Source organism: Falco biarmicus, chromosome 13, assembly GCF_023638135.1.
Source record: "Falco biarmicus isolate bFalBia1 chromosome 13, bFalBia1.pri, whole genome shotgun sequence".
NCBI classification, from domain to species: Eukaryota; Metazoa; Chordata; class Aves; order Falconiformes; family Falconidae; genus Falco; species Falco biarmicus.
In genome coordinates, this window is record NC_079300.1 from 29,746,029 (window position 1) to 29,764,328 (window position 18,300).

An 18,300-nucleotide genomic window follows, 5' to 3' on the forward strand; every position below is an offset into this window, starting at 1 on the left:
ATACGCACCTCGCGGAGCGCGCCCAACAGCGGCCTTCCGCTGCCGCCCCACCACCGCCGAGGCGTGCGGCCGCTTCCGGCCCTTCCGCGGCCGCTGGTTGGCTTCCCGGGGAAATTGGCAGCTCGGGGGGCGGGGCGGCCTCCGGGCAGGAGGAAGCGGCCTTGGCGGCGGTGCTGCCGGCACGGCGGCGGCATGGATCTGTTCGGGGACCTCCCGGAGCCCGGTTCCTCGGCGGCGGGTGAGGGATCGCGACCCCCAGGGCGGGCGCCCAATCCCTGCTCCGCCCCGCGCGGCCCCGGGGCGGGGCCTGGCCCAGGCACGGCCTGACTGGTCGCGGGGCCCTGCCGGGCCTGCCCCGCGCGGCCGTGGGCCCCCAGCCCCGCCGGGAGAAGGCGGCGGCCCCGCGACCAGCTGACCTGCCGGTACCGGGAGCGCGCCCGGGGCGGCAGCCAGCAGCGGCTGCGGGCTCCCAGCGCCTGAAGGGTGGAGCAGGGGGTGCGGGGTGGGAGGGGGGCAGTTAGCAATCGCGGGAGGAATTACAGGGTTTGGGGTTTTTTTGTGGTTTTCTTCTTGCCAGGGGACTCGCTCAGATGCAGAGCGCTGCCCGCGCGGCTTAGGCCATGCCGGAGCCTTTCCCCTCTGCAGCTCGTGGCTTTGTGGAGGGCTGTAATGATGTTACCAGAAATAATACGGTGCTTTCTGGGACCCTCCCATCCTTAATCTTAATCGGGCTGCGGAGGGCTGTTAATGCAAGTTGAATGGGTTGCTAGTTAAAAAAAACAAATTTTAAATGGTTGTTTTCAAGATAAAAATTCACATCATCCCCAGGCAGGCAGTTGTTTTGCTCATGTAGGATGTGCCTATATTAAAGATGGAAGAAAGGTCCATGGCTGTCCTTTGTTTACCTCACCTGTGCTCGCCTGGTGGGGCAGCCCTTCCAGAAGCCACCCAGCAAATGCCTGCAGCAGATCCTCACTCTGCCCTGGTGTCTTACAGGGAAGGAAGCCCAGAAAGGGCCTCTGCTCTTTGATGATCTCCCACCAGCAAGCAGTGCTGACTCAGGTATGGGTGCTCTGTGCCTGCCTTTACTTTGGCTTCCTGTGCTTTCTGCATCAGCAGCTCTTGAGATGAAACTTGTGTAAACCTTTTTCTTTGTTAGACAGGATAAAGACAGTGGTGTTATCAGCACTGACGTGCAGAGTAGCTACTTTCCTCATCTTTTTTTTTTTTTTTTTTCTTAGGATAACCAGAATGTTATAGATGTTCCACATATATTCCATAATACATTCCATATAAATGTTTCCTGAAACAAATATAAGACCTGAGTTTGCCTCCACCATCCAGTAACAGAAGTTGAAATTTGGCTTGCTTTGATAAACTGGCATTTTATAATTTCCTCACCCCAAGAGGGGTGTACAGAGAGCATTATTCCCTCAAAGGAACAAAGGTATTTAGTTATTCTTGCCTTTTTCTTGTACTCCAGGAAAAGGAGGCTCTTTACTCTTCGATGATCTTCCACCAGCCAGCAGTGGTGACACAGGTAGGGAGCTGTGTCAGCTCACCAAGCCTCTGCTGACCTGTTCTTTTCAGGAAAACCCACTGATAGAGTCTGTTGTTTTGGATGCATGGCAAGTTGACCTGGTGTCCGGGTTGGCTGACACTGGTTATGGCAATCTGTTTGCACCCTGATTGTTTAAATTGAGATTCTGACTCTTCAGAAGTAAGCTTAGGTCTGTTCCTAGAAGTATGTCCCTTGGTGTCTTTTGCTGTTGTCTGTGCCTGAATGCTCCCTACTTTGGGAGTGAAAGTTTGTGATTGCAAAGAGCAAAGCCAGTGCTGGCCTGGTGCTGCCAGTGTCTGGCTTTTGTTGCTTTTCTGCTGTGGGCACAGACTGCCTTCTCGTTCCTGGCTGTAAATATCTTCAAAGCCAGACTGCTGGTCTGGCAAGGCTTTCTGCATGCAGCCACACCTGGGAGGAGGTGAGATAATTCACTATACCGTATGAGAACAATTGTCCAGAAGGAAAAATCTAGGATTCTGACATTGTGGGAGTCATACTTTGCTTGCTAGCTTTAATTTGTAACCTGTCTTCTGAAACTCCTAACAAATATGCACATTGAGAGTAATAAAATACATTTATTTCATTATTGTGGGCACAATTTATTGACACATATAACAACAATAATAAAATTAAAGACCTGAAAGGGTTCCAACCTGAAATGTTTGCAAAAAAGGCTGATAGCTAAGAAACAAACCGTGAGTTGGTAGGAAGAATCATCAGCCTGCCAGCCAAACACAAATGTACTGTGCCTGAGGTAGGGTTGCACAACGGGAAGTGATCAAATTGGTGCTTGCTGGGTTAGACAACAATGTGTACCACAGGTTGTACGTGCTGAGTGGTGTATGCATGTTGTGGTCAGTTAGTATGTCTTGTTCAGTAGTGACTCTGGCCACTTTGTACTGTGTGAGTGTGCAAGCCTGTGCTCCTGAAAGTACTTCAATATAAGACTTGCTGCTGAATTTATGCCAGTAAGCCAGAGCTGGAAGACTTCATTTGCCTGTGTTTTTGCTTTCTTTCAGCCTCCAGTGCTACTGAGCAGGTCTCAGCAGGGAGCCACAGGAAAGGGGAGAAAAGAAAATCCTTAGAGGAAGAAGAGAAGAATGGCAGGGAAGAACTTGTGGAAAAGAAAGTTTGTAAAGGTTTTCAGACAGTTTGAAAACAAATGTACTCGATTTGTACTTTTGACATTGGGCTGAGTAAGTCCAGACCAAAGCTAAGCTTTGGTTCTTCAGTCGGCCTGCGTTTTCAGTCTCTCACAGGGAGCAAACTGCTATGGTGGTCTGTGGAAGCTCCTCAAGCTCCCCAGCGCTCTGCCGCCCTCACCTGGGCCTTCTTACTAGCCCTGCTGGTAAGAAGTGGCAGAAGCTGAGCAGCAAGTGGCTCTGTGTTTGCAGGTTAAGTTCCTGTGCTGCCAAGAGGGGGATTGGTTGTGAAACCTCTGGAAGGCTAGAGCCGCACCACTTCCACAGATCTTCACTGGGCAGCTGCTAAGAAAGCCAGAGAGACTTGCTGTTACATACCGGGCATTTGACTTCAGTGCATGTGCCCATGTGTTATGTTGATGTTTTGGGAATAAGATGTGTTCAGGGGTACAAAGGAAAAACAGATGTGTTCTGGAAACAGCAGACTGGTTTCTTGTCCTCAGCACTTTCTTTAAAGCTGTGCTTTGTTTAATCTGCAGATTCAGTGCCACATACTTGCCCTGTCCTGACCCCTGCCATGGTGCTAAGAGCTCTGTCTGATGCCTAGCAGTCCTGCTTGGCTGCAGCTGCCTGTCAAAATGGGGGCAAGCTGCTTTTATAGCTGCTGGCCTTGGTGGCACTTAAAAACCCATGTTACAAAGTAAATATATCCTGTTCAGCAGAAGGTGCCAGATGTTTTGTTGCAGGGTGGCAGCTGTACTTCTCTGCAGTGCCGAGATAGGGTTCTGAAAGCTGAAAAGTGCTGTTTGTTACCTTGAGCTGAGGAGACAGGAGTTTGATTTGCATGCGTGTGTCTGCTTTGTTCCCCTTTAGGGTCAGTGGGCATTCTTGGATTGAAGGGTTACGTTGCAGAGAGGAAGGGCGAAAGGGAAGACATGCAGGATGCCCATGTCATCTTAAACGATATCAGCGAGGAATGCCAGCCTCTGCCCTCCCAAATGTAAGTGGGACCCAACTGCCAGAGTAAAGCTGTGGTTGACAGCCATCACAGGGTTGAAGGAGCTCCAGCTTACTTCAGCTAAGCCCATGATATGATCCTTTAGCTATGAGCAGCTAATGCTCTTGATTACACCTGCATTGTGGTGTGTGGTTTGGGTTTGTTATTTGGAGACCTGGTGGACTCGTTAACTGTGTTCTTGGACAAATCACAGGACTGTTATGTACAAATATCTATTACGTACATGGCTCCTTGCATGGTGCTCAGTGGATTCAGTCACTAACTTCACAAGCATTGTGAGGGCCCAATAACTCTGGATATTGAGCCTCTGTTACCCAAATGTAAGCATGAATGTTTAGAGACCCTCGGTTAATTATAAGTAAACAGACCTTGCCTTGGGGATTTTATAGTGTGTAAAACCCAAACTGTGGCAGTGGAGAACACTTAAAGAAGAGAAAACATATATTGGAACCGTCTTGTTTGAAAATTTTAAATCTTTTAACAAATTAACTCATATAAGTGTGTGTAAGGGGGAGGGTGTGTATTTAAAAGAGTGCTCAAGCATCATCCTGATACTGTATTTACCTTCTGAACTAGTATTGTCTTGAGAGCGTCATGTGCTGAGGGATATGAATTTCTTGCTTGTAGCATAGTTTCAACATGTTTAGGCATGGAAAAAACATTTGGATTGGTTGGACTGATATCTGTGTAGCGCTGGGGATTTGCAGTGCCCTTGAGGTGAAATGTGTAGCTGCTTTTATGCCAAGTTGTGGTCTATAAACCTCTCTTCTGCCTTTCATTTTTTGAGGGGTGGAAAATTACAAGAAAGTGCTCAGCTCAGTGCTTACACATGTAAGGTGTGTAAATGCTTGAACATGTGAGCTTAGAGTAGAGACTTGCTACCTTTGTGCCTTGGAGTGCAGTATTTATTCAGTCTGGGTGACACAGGGCAGGATGTCAATATACTTGACTCCATCCTCAGGCTAATGGCCTTTCTTAGCCCCTTTCTGCTACTCTTTGTTCCCTCACAGCACACGAGTCTCGTACTTTGCTGTTTTTGATGGCCATGGGGGAGTCCGAGCCTCAAAATTTGCGGCACAGAATCTGCACCAAAACCTGATTAAGAAATTTCCTAAAGGTGAGAGGAGTGGAATAAGGGCTGGAGGACAACCATTGCCTTTTCTGCCTTGACATTATGGCAGTAGACAGGGAAACTGATTTGTTTGGGCATAGTTCTACAGTTCCCATCTCTTATTCCTAGTGGGCTTGTGAGACTGTGCTGTCTCCTGGGGAAGAGGGATGGAAGCCTTTTTGGCACAAGGGTACAAGTAGCCAGTTGTGAACTGCTAAGCAAATGTCAGATGCATTGTTGCCAGTTTTGGCAGTACCACTTCCAGTGAAAATACACCTGTGGGGGAGAGGGTTTTGTCATAAATTCTCTGTGCATGCTACCACACAGATTTTTGGTAGCATGAGCGCAGTATGTGCCCTAGCTTCTCTGCTCAAGGTGTGAGAGGTGCACTGCCTGGTTAAATGTTGCATGTGTGAAGGGAGGGACTGGAATAGTTCAGATGTGTTTTAGCTGGAGCTTAGTTGCTGTTTTCCCTGTCTGACAGGTGAGATAGTCAGCGTGGAGAAAACTGTGAAGAGATGCCTTCTGGACACCTTCAAACACACAGATGAAGAGTTTCTAAAGCAGGCATCCAGCCAGTAAGTGTAAATGTTTCCCATGTGTTTGTATTTCTTAGCTTGCATCTCACAGGCCTTGGTTCTGAGCAGGGCAGGGGAAACCTTGAGTTGTGTCTATGCTTTGGCGAAACCCCATAAGCGCGGCTGTGCCAGGCTGTAACTGCCAGCTGAGTGCCTGCTAGAGCAAGGTCACAGCATGTTTTGGTCTTACTCTGTGATGAGTGATCTGTAGCACTCTTGAGACTAAAATACATGTTTGTGATAAAGGAAGGAACCAAAACATGACCAAGAATGCACCTCTCTCCTTACCAGGGCATTGTTTGCCTTCCTTTGAAAGACTTACCATGTTGTTGATGTGACTTACTGCCTGAGATGGCATCTCTGTGTTGCTGGCATCAAAGTGTGGCAGGAGGGCATCTGTAAAGTGGTACTGTTCTGGTTGGTGTGTGCAGCTTTCTTTAGGGCTGCATTCCTGTTAGTGAGTAGGAGATTGCCAGGCTGGAGCACATCTCTGAGGTTGTTTCTAATGCCCTGTGTTGAAGAACTTCACTCCCCCAATCTAACTTTAAATCTTGATTTCTTCACCTCTTTTGAAAACAGAGATGTTGATGAAGAATGTCCCTCACCTTAAGCTTGTTTCTAACAGGTTGGTTGAAAATGAAGCTGAAAAGCACAGCAACTACTTTTCATGGAATAAATGCCAGCCTGCCTCCCAGCAGGGTTTTGAGTACAAACACCCTCACCTTCTCTAAGTCTCTGCTGAACTTATGCACCAACTATGTGGACTAGGGAAGGTGTGGACTGTATTTAAAATACAGTCACTTTGTTACCGGTCCTTTACACATGTGTGGTTTTGTTCGTTTGGTGGGGTTTTTTTCCAATTTGATAGTGACATCTGTACACAGATGGAGAAGACTGTTGATGCATCTGATTCTGAGATTCCCTGCAAACTTTCCATTTCAAGAAAATTTCAGACTCTTAAGCCTAACCAGATCAACAATTTTGACCAGGCAAAAGAAAAAAGCTTCACTGGGTCCATCACATGTGTCATTCCCAAACCAGTCTCTGTTTGGTCAGAAATGTGACTTGGGACAAAGGTGCTACAAAGGATCACTAGCTATAGCTGTATTGATGATGAGATGAATGATTTTCATTCAGCCACACCTTCAAAGTTAGGAGAAACTGGATGAAATATGTCTAGGAATCAGCCTCTGAAAGCTGCTTTCGCTAAATAGCGGCATCATAGCTGGGCTTCATTGTGGGGAGGACTAGCCTGACAGCTGTAACCTAATAAACACTTCTCATTTTACCTGGAGCTCTAGAGATACAAGCTTAACTACAGCAAGTGAAATATCAGGAGAGTGGCTGAATGAGTTGTGTCGCTGCTGAGGTGGGGTGGTGAGGACTGAGGTGGGTGGGCAGGGGTACTGTGAAAAAAGGAAGGGAAATAAAAGCCAAAAGAAAGGCAGCTCTGCTGCAGTCCTGGCTGTGCCTTCCTTTTGCTGCAAAGGAGCCTCCTGAGGAGTTTGGGGTGCTTGTTTGCTCATGATGCTGTAGCTTCTGGGCAGTCACTGGGGCTGAGCCTGTCCAGCCACAGGTGAGCTTTCCTGGGAGCTGAGTGTGAGGAAGGGGTGGTGTGGGGAGACTGGCTGGCAGTTTTTGAACCAGTTGGGCATTTGCTACGCATTTAGAAAGTGGCACTCTGTGCGACTCCTCTGTCCTCATCCAGCTCACTATTTACCACCAACAGTTTCCCTAGCTGCTTGCAGGCAGCTGCTGGGGGCTTGTGCTAGTTGACTGCTCCATGGTGGCACATGACACTTCCTTCTGTCCCCAGGAGCACTCTGTGCCTAACTTTTTAAACATAGTTTTCCCTACTTAGTAATCTCATTATCATTCCCTTCAGGAAGCCAGCATGGAAGGATGGCTCCACAGCTACTTGTGTCCTGGCTGTTGACAATGTTCTCTACATAGCCAACCTCGGGGACAGCCGGGTAAGCAGAATGGAGAAGCCCACTGCTGGCATCTCAGCTCCTCAGAGAGCTTCATTCACCCTGAAGGGCAAGGTGTTTGTGGGATGTTCCAGTTGCCATGAGCTCCCCAGCTGTTTCTACAAAGCATCTTGTTTTGGGTGGGTGCAGGGTACTTCTGTGTTGTCTCTCATAGTGTAAAACAGCTGTGTGTGGTAGCTCTCTCTTGGTGGCACTAAATATCTCGCAGTATCTAGAATAGAATATTTCAGTTGGAAGGGACCTACAATGATGATCTAGTCCAACTGCCTGACCAATTCAGGGCTGACCAAAAGTTAAAGCGTGTTATTAAGGGCATTGTCCAAATGTCTGTTAAACACTGACAGGCCTGGGGCATCGACCATCTCTAAGGAAGCCTATTCAAGTGTGTGACCACCGTCTCAGTAAAGAAATGCTTCCTAATATCCGGTCTGAACCTCCCATGGCACAGCTTTGAACCATTCCCGTGCATCCTGTCACTGGATCCCAGGGAAAAGACATCAATACACCTCTCCGTAACCCCTTCTCAGGAAGCCATAGAGTGCAATGAAGTTGCCCCTTGGCCTCCTTTCCTCCAAACTAGACAAATGCAGATTCTGCAGCTGCTCCTTGTAGGGCATGCCTTCCAGCCGTGTCACCAGCTCTGTTGCCCTCCCCTGCATGCATTAAAGTGCCTTAACATCCTTTTTAGATGGTGGGCCCCAGAACTGCACATGGTGAGCCCACACAAGGCTGAACACAGCGGGACAGTCCCCTCTCCTGACTGGCCGGTGACGCTGTGTTTGATGCACCCCCAGCTGCGGGTCGCCCTCTTGGCTGCCAGGGCACACCGCTGGCTCCTGTTGAGCCTGCTGCCACCCGCACCCCCAGAGCCCTTTCTGCAGGGCTGCTCACCAGCCACTCCTCTCCCAGTTGATGCTTGTGCCTGGTGTTATTCCATCTCGGGCATGGAATCTGCACTTGCACTTAATAAATTTTATGCCATTGATTGTTGCCCAATGCTCCAATCTATCTAGATCCCTCTGCAAGGCTTCCTGTCCCTCAAGAGAGACAACAGCAGCTCCCAGTTTGGTATTGTGAGTAAAATTAGTAATGGTGCATTCAACTCCTGCATCCAGATCACTGATAAAAATATTGAACAGCCCTGGCCCTAGGACTGAGCCATGAGGAATACTGCTGGTGACCAGTCACTGGCCAGATGTAAATCCATTCACTACAGCTTGCAGCTCCTTCTCAAGAAGTTCTTGCTGCCATTTTGTTGTTGTTGACTCATGAGGGTCTTTTGTCAGCACAGGCGATTCTGTGTCGTTATAATGAAGAGAGTCAGAAACACTCAGCCTTAAGCCTCAGTAAGGAGCACAATCCCACCCAATACGAGGAGCGTATGCGGATACAGAAAGCTGGAGGAAATGTCAGGTAAGTGTCTAAAGAGTGTAAGCAAGCAAATCTAAACTCTGGGCCCAACTTCGGGACTGAGCACTGTGTTTCTGGAGTTTTTCTGACACCAGCGTGCACGCTAGTGAGAGCCCAGAGAGAATCTGTTGCTGCCTGTGGGAGGCATAGTGGTGCCTGAGATATCTAGGATTCAGGGGCTTGAGTTGGTTGATGGGGGCTGGTTTCCCTGGGGGCTTACAATACTGCAAAGGCAGGAACCCATGTGAAAGCCTGACAGTGTGATGCAAGCATGGACATGCTTAAGCTTGCCCTGCAGAGCTGGACTTGATTGTTTAGGAAGTTACCACTTGCTGCACTCTGTGGCATTGGACAAAACTCGCTTGCAGCATCAGCACTCTCCTTCCTGGCCCTGTAAGGGGGGGGGGGCGGTTTGAGAGGGCACAAGGAGCCCTCTATGTCAGTTGCTATTGCTCCCCTAGGAGTTAGCTGGTGCACTGAGGCAGTCTACTGGAGGGAGGTTTATGGAGGCAGAGCAGAATTATGTTAATGTTCCTGTGCATGTAGGTGTGCATGGCGGTTTGGGCAGCGGGTGCTAAACACAGCAGCTGTGCCTGGCTAGGTTCTCTCCCTTCTTTGAAGGCTGTTTCTTTGTTTAACGGCATCCTCATGAGAGAGGACTTGGTGCAGGTGAAGTGTCTTAGTGCCTGTGGAGGCAGAATGCCCCTTAGGGTAGGGAGGGGTGGCTCAGTTCTGTCCTGCTACTGTGTCTGGAGAGCCTTGTTCCCTTTATCTCTGGGGAGCACATGCTGCTGCTTATGCTTAGCACTGATCTATCTTTGCACACAAGAATGTGATGGGCCAGTGTCTGTTAGCTCTCTTCAGAACAGGGGGAACACCTCCCTGGCTGCCTGGGAGCCTCTCCCGCTGCTTGTGGGTCAGTATGTTGGACTCAAGAGTTAAGTCTCAAAGTGTATGAGCATTAGGTCTTTGTGATGTGCCTTGCCGCTTGCTTTTACTTCAAGCGGGGCTGGTTGGAATACAAGATGAATGAGCTTGTGTCTTTCCAGGGTGCATAAAGAACCTTTTGGGGGAGAAGATGCTTGATTGTTGGAAAGGTAGAGTGTGGGAAGCTGCTACTGTTGGGACAGCACTCAGTTACTTAGAAAAATTTAGTAAACAAAACTGCTTCCCAAGGAGGACTGTAACTCGAGTTTCACAGAACTGGTTGCTGCGATCAGTGGTTAGTAAAGACCAAGTGGTCAGGAGAAAGTGTCATGGTTTTCACTCTCTGGAACTGCCCCCAGTTGAGCCACTCTGTAGGTGTTGGAGTCCTGATAAGCAGAGCACAGGAGGGGCTGCTGGCTCAGGCCTGGTCTTGCCTGCTGCCACTCTGTGCTTCTGTTGAAATGCAGTTTGCTAGATACCTTGCAAAAAAAATATCTGTGAATTCAAACTTCCACCTCCAGGAGTTCAGCTCAGCATGTAACTCTTACTTCCCTGGCTTGCTAGCTAAGTAGGCCTTGAGTAGGCCCCTCTCCACTTGTTTCCCAGAGCTTCACACACACGTGCAGAAAGGCAAGGAGACTGAAGGGAGGATCTGGACCTGTTGGGGAAGTGGGTCAGAATTTGTATGAGGTAGCTAAACGCACCATGGAGAGTGTCCCTGTCAGGCAGTGCAGTGAGATCTGTGCGTGGGGAGGGCTCTCAATGTTTCCTTTCCTTGTGCAGGGATGGAAGAGTCCTAGGAGTGCTGGAGGTTTCCCGCTCCATTGGGGATGGCCAGTACAAACGCTGTGGTGTTATCTCTGTGCCAGATATCAAACGCTGCCAACTCACGCACAACGACAGGTAAAGTATGCCCCCCACGCACAAGGGGTTTGGCTGCATCTGAGCTCTGCTCAGTGGAAGTAACACAAGCTGCACAACCCTGTATGCTCTGCTGTTAGGGCCAAGGCACTTCAGACTGATCACCGGGAATCAGAGGATGGTCTCACTGCTGACATCTCTCTGCTCCTGTTCCTAATTGGTATAATGGGATAATGCTGCTGTCTCACTCTGCCAAGATACTGTGAAGGCTCCTGTTGGTGAACCTGGCCTTGCAGCAGTGATAACATACACGAGCCTAAGACTTCCTTCATGCTCTGAATAAGTTCACACACCAGTGTTCAGGCAGTTGGTTAAGGCTAGAATTCTTGGGTCCCCGTCCTGTCCAAGTGTTGTTTCTAGCAGTCGTTGTGCCTGCAGATGCCATTGCATTTGTCTCTGATGTTTGGAGAATTGGGATACTTTTCTAACATGAGATTGGCAATGACAAAGTGCTGTGAGCTTTCATGTCAGTATGGCCCTGCAGGCTCTCTGAGGTGAGAGTGTAACCCAGTACTGCTGCTTTTTCTGGGATTAGAGTTCTGTATCAAGTGATCCACTAGAATATTTCTAAAGATATTTTGAGCATCAGGCTCTGAAATGATGTCTTCAGAGACATGTGCTGCTCTGGCAGGCTGGCCACCTCTGTGGGATGGTTGTAGTTTTCCTTGTCCAGTGACTGTGTTTAGGGCTCCTGGTTAATACAACCTGTGCAGGCAGGGAGTGTACAGCAGGCTGTCTCCCCTGTCCTCTGGTGGGGAGCTGGGAGGCAGCTCGCGTTGCCTTGGGCTTTGTACCCCCTCAGCCTTCTGCAGCCCACAGCAATACCTTGTGGCAGAGTTTTCCGATCACAGTTACGCCTCTTTCTGGGTTAAGCTGCTTGCTTTCCTTCCAAATATTTCTGTTTAAATTAAGTTATTGCACACCTCGGAACCATGGAAACATAAAGGATTTAAAGGGATGCACATAGGGTATTAAGCTGTCTGTGTTTATCTATTTCCTTACATTGGCTGCTTCACAGGAAAAATACGTGAATGAAAAGGACTTAAAGGAAAGTAGCAGTTCCTAGAGAAATAACAGAGCTTTCCATCAGGGTGTGGTCTTGCCTAATAGTGCGGTGTCGGTAGGACTGTCAGGGTGTCCTGATCTAGGTCTTACATTGTTTGCCTGGCTCCCTGGCCTGTACTTTGAATTGCCTCAGCCCTGTGAATGGTGGATTCTGGAGCAACAAAGGCCTTCTGGTGCTTCAGAGGGATTTTCAGATGAGCTCTGTGGCATCTTCCCTTTGGATTGGAGCATGGGTACTCATAAAATAGCTTGGAGGGATTTTACTGTAACTGGGGAGCCAAAGGTTCAGCCTTGGAACCTGTCTTTTGCTTAATTTCCAGGTTCATTCTGATAGCATGTGATGGCCTCTTTAAAGTCTTTACACCAGAAGAAGCTGTGAACTTCATTGTGTCCTGTCTGGAGGTGAGGAGAAGGCAGCATGGGGACTGGGTTTGTCAGTGCAGGGGACGTGAAATGGAATGACTCTGACTTGCAGAAATGTACTTCTACCAGGGTAACCTCCCTTATACCTGAAGTTGTCCTTATTCATTTTGCTTCCTGATGCTTGGAAATTACTATGTGCTTGCACGTACACACTTTGGTGGGAGCAATGAGCATCATCTTTCTTCATCCCAACAGGATAAGAACATCCAAACAAGAGAAGGGAAGCTAGAAGCAGATGCTAGATACGAAGCTGCGTGTAACAGACTGGCCAACAAGGCAGTACAGCGAGGGTCAGCAGACAACGTCACCGTCATGGTAGTCCGGATAGAGCACTAAAAGATGAGGTGTGGCAGCAGGATCCCCAGCTTGCAGCGGATGTAAGGGAAGGAAGAAGTTTGTGCACATGCATGTGTGGCCGGGGGAGGGAGGGTCCTGCTGTGTGCCCTTCAGTGTAAATAAAGTTTGTTTGTTTGGTTTTTTTCTAGTAGTTTTAGGTCACTTGGCTAGCAGTGTTTTCTAAGTGGCTGCCACAATGGATCAGCCTATGTGGAAATCTCGTGTCCTGTCAACCCCCCGTGAATGTCTTGGCAAACCAAATAAATCCATTTGGCAGAGGTGCTAGCAAGAGCAGGCGTCTGTGGGCATGAACTCTGCCAGCTGTTCCAAATGGTGCAGTTGTGCTGTTCATTTTTTTGAGCTTTGTATGAGGCCCTGGGACAGTCCCAAGCTCTTAGAACTCCATGGAATCTCCTGGTCATGCTGCACTGTACAGACTGTGCTGTACCCCAGGGCTATGGTGTGGACTGTCCTCTTAGTGCTGGGAAGGAAATCTTTTGGTTCTGAAGCTGGCTTGTGAGGTTGCATGCAGCTGAGTGAAGGTGCTTGTGTACTGTCCTTCTGCTTGCAGAAAACATTGGGGTCTTATCCCAGTTGTTGATGCAGCAAAAGTGGCTGTGGTTTGCTCTTGATGTTTATTGGGAAAATGTTTTCACCAAAGGGACCTGCCAGGCAGCTGAGATCAGGGCAGGCTCTGTGCTTGTCTGTGTTGCTATCTGAGGAGTAGGCATCTCGTGTTTTCAGTACTTGTTGCTATTAGGTGTCTGGTATCTCATCCCGTCCCCATTCCTCTACCAGCTGTTGCTGCAGAGTCAGTGTGCTGTTTTCCAGAAAGAATTTGGCTTAAGACCAAAGGACAGTGTGAAAGCTAAACAGATTGGACTACCAAAGCACTTAAAATTCTGGATTATGCAACTCTCCTGTCCAGTGGTTGAGATGGTGCAGTGAGGGAGATGAGCCAGTGGATCTGTGCAGTGGTTTCTTGCACAGGCTTCTTGCTCTGCATGAGGAAGTCCTAGAGAGAGGTTGGGCAGGTTGGTGCAGGTGGTGCCTGCTGTTCTGTGCATAGTCTGGCACAAGGTTGTGGGGCTACCTGGGTTCTTTCCTGTTCCCTATGTTCCCTGGAGCTTTGGGAGATGGTTGGTCCCACATCCTGGGCTGTTTTCTTGAGCACACAAAAACCATCCTGTTTGGGACAGGTGGCTTGACCATCTTTAATCTATTTCTGCTACAGCAGAAGTCAGTTAAAGTTCATGGACTTATGCTAACACTTAAGCTAACCTGGCCTAGCTCCTGCTAACTGTCTGCATCTTCTGCAGAGTACTGGAGAAGGAGGTGGGCCTCTGGCACATACTTTGGGTAGTGCTTGTGTCTGCCAGCTTGTTCTGCTCCCAGCCATTCCTGCATACTGTGACGTACTCTGCCATGTGAACTGAGAGGGAATTGCCCACTCAGCTGCCTCTGCTCTTTAAAGTCAAATTTTGGAGAGCCAAGATGGAGTAGCTTGGTGTTTCTTCAGTCTAATGCAAAAGAAACCCTGACTGCAGATCTCAGAAGGGTGACTCACCCTCCGTTCTTGCCTCCCTGCTTTCCACGGTTCTTGTGCTGGGAGAGCTGAGCCAAGCACCCATCTCTCTCATGCTTCCTCCAGGAGGCATCTCTTAATTCCAATGCAAGAACTGGTGAGGGAATTAGCACCTCTGAGCTCCCACTGACTCTGTTCTTTCTCCCTCCTCTTTCAACTCTTCTTTCTTTCCCTTTAGAAAGAGTACTGAAAGCACAACTCCGACTAGGAATGTAATACGCAGTGCTGTTGTACAGTTAATAACTATTTCCATTAAATGGATTGTATTGTCCATTTTTCAGGGCAAAGGGGAAAAGGAAGCACTGTGGAGAGGGTGTCACCATGCTTGTGAGTAGCCAGCCGGTTAGAAAGGCTGATTTAACCCCAACTTTAGTGGAAATCAGAAAACTGTGTTTGCTGGTAGGGTGGGGTCTGCAAGAGGTTTCCTGAAAATAAACTCTCCTTGCCTCATTGCTTAGCAGCGTCCTGCTACTGTGGGGAGCTCTGAGACCACCACCCTGGGAGTGGGCCATGGAGAAGTGCTGTACATGCAGCTCCCCTTCCTTGGTGGTGACTTGAGGTTCTGGCCCCCTCCCAACACCTAAATTAGCCCCCCAGTAGCTCTGACTTAATAAACTCTTTCAATTTTGTGTTCAAGTGCACTGGGTTCTTTATACCTCGCTCACAGAGGACAGCTTACCAGCTCAGCAAGTCCCACTCTCTGACAGTCCTTTTCTATCTTCTGAGGTGTGTTTGGTAGGAAAAAAAGGTGGCTGATCTGAGTGAGAGTGCTTGGCTTGTGGTCACATGTGGTAACTGGGAGCTCAGCTGGGGGAAAAGCATGTCTTTCAGAGACAAGTTCACTTTCTTTTAGGGAAGAATTGATCATTAAAACTGCACAGCTGGAGTCCTGTACCCTCACCCGGATCCAAACACCCCTGCCCACAAAGAGCTGCAGCAACAGCTACTTCACCAGACTCCTTGAGGAGATGCAACCTGCAGAGAAGGTGAGACAGGGCCAGGAAAGCCCTCATGAGTGAGGTCCAGCATGAGGTGACTGCCTCCTCCCTGCCTATGTGTGTGGATCCCTTAGGGAAGGCAGGGCTGGGTGCAGTTTGGGCTGTCTCATGGTGTTGCTGGCACAGCTTGCCCAGTGCCACATGCTACAAAGAAATAAAATGTGCAGCTCCCTTGCCCCATGCCCAGCCTGCCCAGGTACCTCTCCTGCAGCCTTTGCCCAGGCATGCAGCCCTGTGCCCATCCTTGGCTCAGACAGCTAGCAGAGCCAAAGCAAGGAGCCTATCTGTGCTGCCCATGGCCTGGGCCCTGTGCCATGGGCAGGGAACGCCTGGTGTGGGAAGCCACAGGACAAGAATTTGCTTTAATCAAATGTGAGGTGTTATTAGGACACTGCTCTGCTTTGAAGGTTAGCTGTGAAGGACATTGGTGTTTGCCAGCAAACATTTGCTGCTAACACCTCACAGGGAAGCTGAAATGATACAAATAATTTGGTTTGGGCTGCTGAGAAGCTGGGTGGGGAAATCTGCTGAGAGAGAAAATGGAGATGTGGGGCTTTGTCCCAGGCATGGGTGCCTGGCATTGTGGGAGCTGAGCCCTGCAGAGACAGTCAGCTGCTGCCATTGTCAGCAATATTTTCCAAGATAAACTTCCAGCCTTAGCCTTTAGATAAAACTGAACTCTTTGAGCTCCTTTTCAGGCTGCTTTATTACTATTATCATTATCATCATCCTTTCCTTCCAGATCTTTTGTCTGGCTGCAGGTGGTTCTGCAGCATGAGCAGCATAAGGCCAGCCTGCAGCTTCTGCAGCAGTGTGAAGTCTTCCCTGGGCTCGGTGCTGCCAGCCACCATCGCACCTGCTCTGCTCAGAGGGAAAGGTCTGGCCACTCCTGGCACGGGTTCAGCTCCCTGCGTGGTGCCCAGCACCTTTTCACACCCCCAGCAGAATGGCGCTGAAATCGGAGCCACTTTGAATGGTGAGGGGAGAGCCTGCAGTGTTGTCCACAAAAACAGGTGTACTGTCCAGCCTGGGGAGAGGGGTGGGTGGGGTGGGTGCTTAACAAGGCTGGAACCACCTCCTCTGGGCACTGGGCACGGCCTGGCAGAGCAAAGGAGAGAGCTCTCCCCTGTGTACAGTCACTAAGAGCTGGAGGGGCTGCTCACTGCGCTTCCTTTTGGGAAAAGTATGACATAAAGACCAATAAGGCAACCTCAGCCCTGATTATCCTTTGGCCTCAGAGCCGTGCTGAGCAACAGACTCAACGCCACAGAAGGCGCCTTCCTGCTCCCTTCCTTCCACAGTCCCGAGTGGAGCTGGCACCACTAACCTGTAGGTAAAGGACTCCAGTGACAGAGATGGTGAAATGGTCACTACCACTCTCCAGCCCGGACCGGACACGGTCTCCAGATTGCTGCAGGGGAGGGAGGGAGGGTGGGTGGTGCTGGGGAGAGCATGTCGCATGTCCCTCCTTCCCCGGTAGATGCTAGACTCCTTCCCCCCTGCTCGGCCCAGGGGACTCTCTCCCTTCCTGGCTGTGCCCTGCAGTACCTGTTGTGCTGGCAGCAGGACTGCACGCAGATCAGCACCCGCAGACGGTTCCCCTGGACGACTGCCTCTTCCTCACTGCTCCCTGCGCACTGGGACAGAGGGGAGGGTGAGCGCCACCCCCGACCTCCCCGGCAGAGTGGTGGGGGCTGTGCAAGGGCTCACCTATGTGCAGTGTGGCGGTGAAGGTGTAGTAGCCTGTGATGGGGACTGTATACCGCCCGCTGGTCAGGTTCAGCCCTGGGCCACAGTGGAACATCCCCTCCTTCTCCGGCTGGGGAGAGAGAAGGGCATGGGTTAGACTGTGAGCCCCTGTGCCAGGGTGGGTGCCCCATGCGCAGGAACATGCTGCAGGTGGGAAGTGGGGGACAGGTTGGGCACTCACAATGTAGTAGAGCTGCAGCTCCAGCCGAGCCCTCTGCTCGATGGAGATGTTTTCACACGTCTGGCAGCGGAAGGCTGCTTCCACACGACGATGGGACCCTGCCTGTGGGTTGCCTTCACTTTCCTCCTCTTCCTCACGTCCTTCCCAGGCCTTCCTGCGTGTTTTCACTTGCTCCTTCACCATGCCTGACCCGAAAACGCGACCAGGGCTTAGCTTGTGAGGAAGGAACCTCGACTTTTCCTGGCCCCAGGATGCAGCTGTGCCTGGCTCTGCTGCCCAGCCTTGCTGTGCCTCGTCCCTGCTATCTCCTGCCCTGGGGTCCCACCGCACCACCCCCCACCCCCTCCCCCCAGCGGTCCCCGGGAGCAGTGGGTACCTTTCAGCAGGAGCTGCAGCTCCCTCCGCAGCTCTTCTGGCACGGAGGGGGGGCCGGGGACAGCACCTGGCACACCGACCTGCCAGGCAGCCGGGGGTGATTCCCCTGGAGACCGGCCACTGGCCGGTACCGCTGCTGTGCCAGCCCCCGTCCCATCTCGTACTGTGCCCGTCCTGCCCCGGGCCCGGCTGCTGCTCGCCTGGCCGGGGCTCCCGGCCAGCAGCATCCACGCCTGCCGGGGGTCCACGCCGCCGGCCCCCCGCGTCCCGCCTACGCCGCCCTCCCCGCAGCTGCTGCCGCGCCCGGTGGCTGCTCCCGGCCCGCCCCCGTGGAGTCGGTCCCGGGGACGGCGGCGCAGAGAGCCAGGCACAGCTCCGGCAGCCGCATCCCGCCGCCGCCGCTGCCGGGAGGGTGGTCCCGGCCCCGCCTCGGGGCTTGCGAGGGCGCCGCGGGCCCGGCCCGCTGCCGGGGCCCCGAGAGCCCCGCTCCCCCCGCCGGGGCGGGCACCCTCGCGTGCCAAACCGCGCGGCGTGCGGGGAGCTCCCCGCGAGGGCTCCTCGGCGCGCGTGTGCGGCGCCTCAGGGACGGTGACAATTCCGAGGCGTGCCAGGTGAGCCATCGAGCGGTGCCGGGGCTGTGACATCCCGGCGCTGGCGGTGGGACCGGGCGCTGGGGAAGCATTGCCTCGTGCTCACCCCGGCCCAAGGTGCCCTCTGCCACGGCGGATTCGGCAGGAGGCACCACCTGGCTCTGTCCTGGCACTAGGAGCCACCGAGGAGCTGGCCACTTTGCTTTGAGCCTTGGGTCACTTCCCAGGGGCGTGTGCTGCGTATTCTGGGAGAGAAACCAGGGTGAAAGCATCCTACTGCAGGCCCCTGTGCCACCCAAGGACACAGAGCATCCAAAAGCTGGTTCATTGCCAGTTGTT

The 18,300-nt window shown here is 51.2% G+C and overlaps 2 protein-coding genes across 2 annotated transcripts; one reads left to right on the forward strand and one right to left on the reverse strand.

The window, feature by feature from the left end:
* The first annotated feature begins 84 nt into the window (after window positions 1–84).
* On the forward strand, window positions 85–12,774 carry ILKAP (ILK associated serine/threonine phosphatase). The gene is made up of 12 exons (XM_056358782.1): window positions 85–238; window positions 997–1,062; window positions 1,484–1,540; window positions 2,581–2,700; window positions 3,577–3,703; window positions 4,732–4,838; window positions 5,317–5,410; window positions 7,296–7,383; window positions 8,693–8,814; window positions 10,522–10,641; window positions 12,045–12,126; window positions 12,343–12,774. The coding sequence occupies exons 1-12, from the start codon at window positions 193–195 to the stop codon at window positions 12,481–12,483; spliced, it is 1,170 nt and encodes a 389-aa protein (XP_056214757.1). The 5' UTR covers window positions 85–192; the 3' UTR covers window positions 12,484–12,774.
* Window positions 12,775–16,324: 3,550 nt separating this feature from the next.
* LOC130158278 (erythroferrone-like) lies at window positions 16,325–17,759 on the reverse strand. The gene is given in 7 exon segments (XM_056358888.1): window positions 16,325–16,444; window positions 16,447–16,477; window positions 16,615–16,696; window positions 16,777–16,885; window positions 16,997–17,181; window positions 17,373–17,634; window positions 17,637–17,759. Coding segments are annotated over 7 exon segments (912 nt in total).
* Window positions 17,760–18,300: the final 541 nt, after the last annotated feature.

What these genes read in the sequence shown, in the direction of transcription:
- ILKAP (XM_056358782.1), top strand. Translation starts at nt 193, where the DNA reads ATGGATCTGTTCGGGGACCTCCCGGAGCCCGGTTCCTCGGCGGCGG. An exon ending in GATTAAGAAATTTCCTAAAG is followed by an intron (nt 4,839 to 5,316) that starts GTGAGAGGAGTG and finishes CCTGTCTGACAG; the next exon opens with GTGAGATAGTCAGCGTGGAG. An exon ending in TCATTGTGTCCTGTCTGGAG is followed by an intron (nt 12,127 to 12,342) that starts GTGAGGAGAAGG and finishes TCATCCCAACAG; the next exon opens with GATAAGAACATCCAAACAAG.